The sequence below is a fragment of the Melitaea cinxia genome, chromosome 3 (genome assembly GCF_905220565.1).
Source record: "Melitaea cinxia chromosome 3, ilMelCinx1.1, whole genome shotgun sequence".
Classification (NCBI taxonomy): domain Eukaryota; kingdom Metazoa; phylum Arthropoda; class Insecta; order Lepidoptera; family Nymphalidae; genus Melitaea; species Melitaea cinxia.
Window position 1 is genome coordinate 13,194,402 of NC_059396.1, and position 8,736 is coordinate 13,203,137.

General features: G+C 30.7%; 1 protein-coding gene and 1 long non-coding RNA gene across 2 annotated transcripts; one reads left to right on the forward strand and one right to left on the reverse strand.

The window, feature by feature from the left end:
• The first annotated feature begins 2,386 nt into the window (after positions 1 to 2,386).
• Positions 2,387 to 3,209, forward strand: LOC123669525 (ER membrane protein complex subunit 4). Its single transcript, XM_045603128.1, has 2 exons — positions 2,387 to 2,548; positions 2,658 to 3,209. The coding sequence occupies exons 1-2, from the start codon at positions 2,493 to 2,495 to the stop codon at positions 3,118 to 3,120; spliced, it is 519 nt and encodes a 172-aa protein (XP_045459084.1). The 5' UTR covers positions 2,387 to 2,492; the 3' UTR covers positions 3,121 to 3,209.
• LOC123669527 lies at positions 3,138 to 7,398 on the reverse strand. Its single transcript, XR_006745766.1, has 3 exons — positions 7,174 to 7,398; positions 4,815 to 4,868; positions 3,138 to 3,329 (listed from the first exon to the last, which is right to left on the reverse strand). It is a non-coding gene; the product is annotated as an uncharacterized LOC123669527 (long non-coding RNA).
• Between the last annotated feature and the right edge of the window lie 1,338 nt (positions 7,399 to 8,736).

Sequence of the window (8,736 nt, forward strand, 5' to 3'; positions counted from 1 at the left end):
AAACAATGTAAGTAGGTATATTTTAATGGTTTTACTAAATTGAAAATTTATTTTCTGCTAAACAAAAAATTGTATGAAATAAGTCTTCTACTCTCTGTACGTAAGCTGTATATAGTGCAAACTATGATAAAATAAAAGAACACGGGATGCTGTGGCTAGGGACCTCAGACAATAACTGCTTTTACTATCAGATAATATACGAAAAGATTGACCTTGCCATACGATAGAGTAAATAAAAAAATAGATACACATATACTACAAAAAAATTTATGATTAAAATCTACAATAAATTGGATCAAACCTTTAATATATGAAGATACGGAGATACTTGTAATTAATACACACACACACACACACACACAAATTAATCCTATTCCTCCTACTCCTACGCGTGCCATTTAAATTTAATTGAGATTTGAAGATTACGTACTTTTTGATTTATCTCTAATAATCAATATTTACTTGACTATTTTTCTTACTTGATTTTCTGTTAGGTGAAGGTACTTCTTTAGTCGGGCTGCTACGAATTTGAGCAGGGTATTTCCTGCTGTGCCCTAACTAAGTAACTTATTATATTAATAGAAAATTGTAAAAATTAAATTCATACTGCCAGACACCTTCTGTCGGCTTAATTATATTTTAAAATCCGTACAAAACATTTTAGAAACTGTTTATACTACTATAATGTATACAATTTTGTTAATCAGAAAATAAGGAAGAGGTCTGGGACTTGGACTATAACGCACTATAAAGTCGAAATCAGCCGACTGTCTCTTTCCAAAGGTCGATGTGCATTATTTATCGCCAGGAGGTTGTATGGTTTAGTACCTTGCCTATCTCTTGATGCGTATAAAAATAAATAACACCAAAAATGTTGTTGTTGTTTTAAAATTTATCCCCAATAGGGAAAGGCAAAGGACTATAATCCATACAGCCTAGTTTGAATTTGTAAGTTTCGTTCTGATATATCAAAAGGCCGGAGCCAAGTCTGAAGTAACTTTATTGTTCTTCTGATTCGATGACTGGTAAAGTAAGGCCGAAGCCAAGTCTGTAATTTCATATTTTCGTCTTCTCTTCTTTGTCTACAAATGAATAACACCAAAAATAATGTAAGGGACTGTTGTAAACACGGTCTTATATACAGGTCTTGCAATGATAGTGTCAGTATTTATTTATTTATTTATTATAATGCGCCAACAAGGTAGACACTAATAATTTCACCCTAATCATCAGCACAGGGTACAAACAATTGAGTGATACCTCAATTATAGGCACACATGTACATGAGAGTTTTTCATTACAAAAAAATGTCGAATTAAATCAATGAAAATTAAATTATTACAAAAAATTTAAGAATAAAATAATCCAAGTGTCACGTTAAGAATAAAATAATCCAAGTGTCAAGTACGATAGTGTTAAACTTTTCGTTCGCGTCAACTCCGCTGTACGTCACTGGTGCATGGGTCATGAGTGCGGTCACTTGGTGTGGTGCGCAGTGCGCGCTGCGCACGCCGTTTGAGTAATATTGTAATTGGTTATATTAAGTTACGTTTAATTTTTTTTAATATTTATTAAACATTATATACATTTACTATTCACGTAGTTAACTATTTGTAAATATCTCCGCGTTGAATTGTGCCAAGAATGCCGGCAGTATTTCAATTCGAAATCGCTATGCCGAACCTCTGGGCAAAAAATGCACTAGCCCTCTTGTCACCAGTGGGGGCAATAGGGCGAGTTTTCTCATTTAAAAAATTTTAGCGCGGCTATTCTAAGGTCCAAATATTTCGACTGTAAGCGGCACAAAGATATAATTTGGAAGTAGTGATGAATATTTGTGTCGTTAGTTTCAGCTTTTTCCACTACGGCTCCTGCTTTTAAAGCTGTTTCCTGACATAAGACGGAGCAAGTGTATCAACGCGGGTTGCGTCCCACAAAAGCGACCGTCTCCTTTTCCAGGGAACCAGCGTCACTCCAGCAGGTCTCTTGTCATCATCGCGACTAATTCCAGTAAGCTCGATAAGAGCAGGAATGTCGATGGTGGCAAGAGCTCTTGTATGGTATTATTTAGGGAACTGTGGCGGGAAAATCTACCTGAAATCTTACTGCAGGAAAGGTCGCGTAGTCCGAAAGAATCAACCTCTTTTCTTAATATTATTAATAATGTAATTGGTTTTATTTTAAAACATAAATGCGTTACTTGTGATAGAAGAAGAGACAAAATATTATTCTGTCTTCGTTCCAAAGCACACCCATCTATCGTAATGCCTCTAGCGGCCGTGAATTGAAGAGAAAAGCGCAACCATTAAGCCGACATATCTCCCCCCCCACTACTACTGTTGTTGCAAGACCTGTGTAATTCGCTCCTAAATTGACAAACGTCAGTTTTACAATTTACATTGTCATTGTCAATTTTATCAAGTAATCGCAAGTGGTATACAATATTTATATACTTTTTATTTAATAACTTAAAAGAAACATTAGCGTCAAAGATGTCTCAGGTTAAATCTAACAAGAAATTCAAGTGGGCGTTGGACTTTAATCAAAAGTAAGTCATAATCAAAGCAAAATTTACGTAAACTGATATATTCAGTCAGTCATCAAAATTAGTTTATTCCGTAATTATTAAATAATCTATTAATTGAATATCGTTTCAGAAATAAAAACCAGGCTACTGAACTACCTTCGCCTCCAGGTTATAGTCAGTCTGCAAACGCTAACTATACTGAATCATCAAAAGACTCAGACTCCAATTTACTTCTGATTAAGAAATTGTGGGATGTTGCTCTTGGACCTTTGAAACAGGTGCCAATGAATTTATTCATAATGTACATGGCTGGAAATTCTATTTCGATATTCCCTATAATGATGGTTGGCATGTTGATAGTGAGGCCAGTTAAGGCACTGTTTTCTACGCAGAGCACTTTTAAGATGGTAGAAGGAACTCAGGCATTGGGGCAAAAGTTTGTATATATAATTGGAAACATAGTAAATATATTCTTAGCATTGTACAAGTGTCAAAGTATGGGGTTACTGCCTACGCATTCAAGTGATTGGCTAGCGTTCGAAGAACCCATAACAAGGGTTGAATATGTAGGAGGAGGTTTATCCATGCTTTAAGTGTAATAATAGACAAATTTTGTTATATTCCTACATTCATTTATTTAAACTCAATTTAGCAATATTTACATTAAATAAAATATGATCAATCTAGTAGTGTGTGCATTTCAATCCTTTCCCTTTTTGCCATCATTTATTTCGTCTAGTTTAGCCTTTATGAAGGCTTGTGCTTTTTCCAGTAATACCTTTGGGTCTTCAACTTTATCAATCTAAAAACATAAAAATAATTATTACAATTTAGCTTAGGTTAGCTAATTTTTTTTTTTTAGTACAAACGAGGCTTTTTACGCATGTTTACAGGGTAGAGTTTGATTATACAAAACCAGTTTTCTTGCAATAACAAAAGAGATGTGTGAGATGAGAGAAACATTGTAAACAATGTAATAAAAATGGTGTGCATTGTGTCACCATACCACAGCCCCATTTATATTGTGCGATACTGGTAAAGCATCTGAGATACACTAATATGATAGTGACTATACACGTTATACTAATAACATATTTATACACCTTTTTCTATTAGCAAAAAAATAAATGCATTTGCTTCATAAGGCAATAACATAAATACACATATATATATATATATATATATATATATATATATATATATATATATATATATATGTTAAAAAACAAATATTTTTAATTTGTAAAATGATGATTCGAAAGTGTTCTTGGGGCACTCTATTTGAATAAAGTTATTTTTGATTTTGATTTATATGTTTCACAATACATATTTTTCCAATTATAAAAAAATATTGTTTGTATGACTATAAATAAGTAAAATTGAAAACTATTCCTGGTTCAAAAGAAAATATGAAAAATAGGAAGAAAAAAAAAAAGAGAATAAACTAACCATTTCTTTTTATCCAAAGCTCTATCACATTCCTGTGCCGTTTTCTTACAGACATACTCAAGAGCATCCTGCATTAAAAATATTGTACATTTTAATATGTCTAAGAATGTGACAAAAGAGGCCAATGCAATAAAAAAAATTTTGAACCAGGAACAATTTTTTTTTTAATAACTTGAAAATAATTAATAAACTGCAAATAACATAACAGAAACAATTATATGGCCTCCTTTGTAAATGTAATACAATAATATGGTAATCTTTTCTAAACAAAGCTCATTAAAAATGAAAAGTTGGTGCAGCTACTTTGAATACACACACGCATGCATGCACACGCACACACGTACACACGCGCGCACACATATACACACACACACACATATGTGTGTAACATATATATATATATATATATATATATATATATATATATATATATATACACAAACACACATCAGCCTATTGCAGCCCACTGCTGGACATAGGCCTCCACAAGTCCGTGCCAAAAATGGTTACGGCAATAAAGAATATAGCCACTCCCTCTCTTCCCGTGGGTATATAAAGTTCCACTACCACATTGAAACTTAATGGCGATGGCGGGATAGCCATCCAACTACTGACTTTGAAATACACAGGCGGAAGACGGGCCGAGAAACACGAACGACAAAGCCAGCCCTGCGGTCACCAACCCACCTACCCAGTGTGGTGACTATGGGCAAAACACATGAGTTTATGAGACCTAACATTAGATATTTCATTGCATAAGTAAATTATCATTGCATAAGCAAAGTCCATTTTACCAATTTAAAACTGTTTGTTGTTCTCAAGTAACATTTTTTAATACCTGATAGTTTTGTGCTATATAAACACCGGTGTAGACGCCAGTTCCGAATATTAGCTGAAATGAGGAAATAAATGAATTAAGTAACAGAATTTTCTATTATTTTCATTTTAAATTATTTATAATATATAAATTTTTATTAATATATTTCGGTATAATATTTACCAGCAGTTTATATTTAAAGAAAATGAAATGTATTAGAAACAACTGATAAATAGAATAATTTAAGTCTAAATTTAGTAGAAAGAAGTAAATTTTTTAAAAGGCAATGTATAAAGAGTGCACATATGTGACCGTTGTGTATGTTGAAATATCAGAAACTTCAAACAACAGAACAACAAACACGATAAATAAAAAAAAAACCATTGTGTTAGTGACCATAAAAATTTATAAACTAAGTCAATGAACTCTTACTGTTGTTTTTAACACAGATGTGAAACAGCCCATTGCAGGATAACAAGTAAATTATTAGTTAATTTTTATATGACATACTTCTTTAATACTGAATGTTTTATTGTTCTACATTTTTCAAAAACTATAAAAATACATTATGTAATACTTTTGTATAAAAATATCAACTTGACATAATTAATTTTCTATATTTGAATGTTTCTGTCAAAATAATTAGTCATAAAATGTGGTTTATAGTACGGGAGGTTGCATTGCAATTTTTCTAGGAATTTTATACCACATACATTTTATTTCAAACAGTTGTTTAATGGTCAGAAATCGGTAAAGTGAGCGTCAGTTGTCGCACTAGCGGTGGAGCTAAAGAGGACTGCATGAAAAAAATCATTGAAAAAAATCCCTCCGATGATTTTTAAACTGAGCAAAAATGTATTATATTATTGTTTCAATCATTTAAAAAAAAAAAAAAAAAATGTCGTCAGCTGTATTGATGAGCGGGTACATCTCAGTTACGTGCATGAACCTCATTGAAAATTTGACAAACAAATTAATTTTGTACCTTGCGAAATTTATACATCAAAATTTTTGTACTTTTAGAATAATAAAGAAAATCAGCGTGATAAACATTTTGCACGCTCAATGAATTTGGGCGATGCAGTCCCTTTGGAAAATAAACTGACGATCTTTACACCCATAAACAATCAGTTGATGATGATTTTTTTTGTTTTTTAAGATTCAAATTATCTTATACTTTGAATTAAATAATTATAATATCTATTTATCATAAAAACACCACATTTTATTTATTAATTTTGTGTCGCTTTCAAATTATATACAGAAATATAAATTTTTTAGAAACAAAATACTAATTATTAATTTTTTTAAAACAATTAGTATGAAAAATAAATTATTTAGTCCTCATTAATACAGCTGACCATTAAAAAAAAAATGTGATTGAAACAATAATACATTTTTGCTCAGTATAAAAAACAATAAAGCAGATTTTTTTCAAATGACTTTCATAATGTGTCCTTTGGCTCCACCGTTATCGGAGCAACTAACGTTCGGAGCTGCTTTGTGTTAGAGGAAAACGATTATTCTTATGATTTTCAGCTGGTATAAAATGACTTGTTCAACTATAGCGCTACCTCCTGCACTATTATTATACTAATATGTCATAAATGTCAATATATATATTTTTGGATTCATATCTTTTGAAAGAGGTCTTTAGTTAGTTTCTAGATAAAAAAAATCAAGATTTTGATTCTAAGAAAGAAAATGATATCTAATTTATAATTATTTAATTATATTTATAATTATAATTATAATTGTTTCATTTAAATTTTTTGTTTAGTAAATTCCTTTTCAGTTACAAACAAATTTTAGAGTTACAGTTAATATATTAATAATACCAAGTTTTAGTAATGTATCTTTGTTATATTGTGCTTACTATTGATAACACTTCTAGAGTAATAAAAATAAGATTCTTATTTTAACAAATAGATAGATAGTAAAAACTGATTATTAATCCATACGAAGTGTCTTGCATCACAATAAACCTCATAGGTATTAATTATAATCAAATATTAATACAAAATACAACAGCAAGTAGAACAAGATTTATGATTCACAAAAATAATTTTTTTATTCTCTTTGTCTCATTATTGATTTTTTATCTTTACTTTGTATATATATTTGGGAGACATATAATAAATAAAAGTCACAATAAAAGAAAGCTATCAAGACATAAATTAATAAAGAATAAAATATTTAGAGAAAAACTTTATTATGAGAGAAAGTACACAAATCAAAGTTACCTTATTTATTAATATATGCGTCAATACAAATGATACATGTTAATTTTCGCTGCCAATACGTAATAATATATTTATAATTGCATTGTAGTCTTTGTTACTAGTACCATTGTTTCAAATATGTATGATAAACTACTCACCAACCCTTTCAACATTGTTCTCATTAGATCACTATGCAATATTATAAATAATAATTAATAATACACTTAGAGTAGTAATTCGGAGTTTTAAATGTAAAAAAAAAAACTAGTACCTACTTATAAGTACATTAAACTTTATTTTAGGAATTTTTATTTTACAATATATATGTCACAAGCAGCTGACGGTGACAATGACACTTGGAGTTGCAAACTTTTTCTAAATAAAACCAAACAGGTACCTACATTTTAGACTAGTTCTAGATAAAGTGCCAGAGTAACCTCTAGTTTTTTAAAAAAAATCGTTGATATTTAAGTACTAGTTGCCAATTTTTTATAAAAAACTAGAATGAGAACAAGAAAAATGGAGTGATATATATTTTAATAAAATAAAATTGTAATGCCCCTTTCTCAATAACCTGTCATATCCAAACACTAGGCGTCGGACTTTCTGAAGTTATAATAAAATAGATATCTTACATATGAGCTTAATTTGTTACAATAGGGTTCTTCTGTAAACATTCTTAAATTGGCTATTGTGTACATTACAGGTAGATTTTTTTGGGAGGTTAAATTTTTCTTATTCTTTTTAATTGTTAATCTGACTCTACCTTAATTCCGGTGCTGCGGTAAGTGTACTCATGCTCCGCACTGCGACTATCATGCGTTATTTTTGAACAAATTTATGTAAAAACGATCTTTACTGCTAGATCAAAATAAGATACGAACTGACCTTTAACGACTGACAAATAGACACTTTTAAACAAAATAACGCGTCAGACATAATATTGTAATAAAATTAGTAACATTGCGTGCTAGAATATAGGCATAGAAATTCGAAAAATACCCTAAAACGGAACCGGAGCACCGCACTGTCCACGTGGTCTTGGTCTGTCCTACCCCTAGTGTTTTTTTTAAGCTGGAGGCGTGGAGGGAGGGCAGCCCTCGCCCGCCGTGCGAAAGCGCGCGAACGAATGCGTAGAGGAGCGGCTGAGGCTGGTCGCCGAAGACCTACACTGTACTATAACGCATAACTTTTCACTGGGTAGGTATAGTGATTTTGATGATTCTTGTTTTAATCGAAAGCTGATATTGGTTTTGTAATCTCGTTTAAATTTACTCCCATACAACAGACGCGATTTTTTGCCCTTTTTTGCGCGATATCAATAAAGGCAACAGGCAGGCACTTGAATTATTCAAAAAACACTTAATTGTATATGTACTTTAATAATAAATAATAAAATTAAAATAAAAAAACTTTTTAGACAACAAAATTTCGTCTAAATATTTTACCCAGTTAATGGTACGGAACCCTTTGTGCATGAGCCCGACTCGTACATGGGCGGTTTTTTAAAATTTTATAATATATCATATTTGAATTAATTATACTAACAGAAAATAATTTCTTTTGTTTATTATGTTAAAATTTTGAAGAAAAAAAAACTCTTAGTCGTTCCTGATAAAGGGATTAAGTAAAAATAGCATTATAAATTGCATGTTTATTTTATTTGTTCAATTATGTTACGAAATACTATTCAAATACTTTTTATTCTATTGGTATGAATA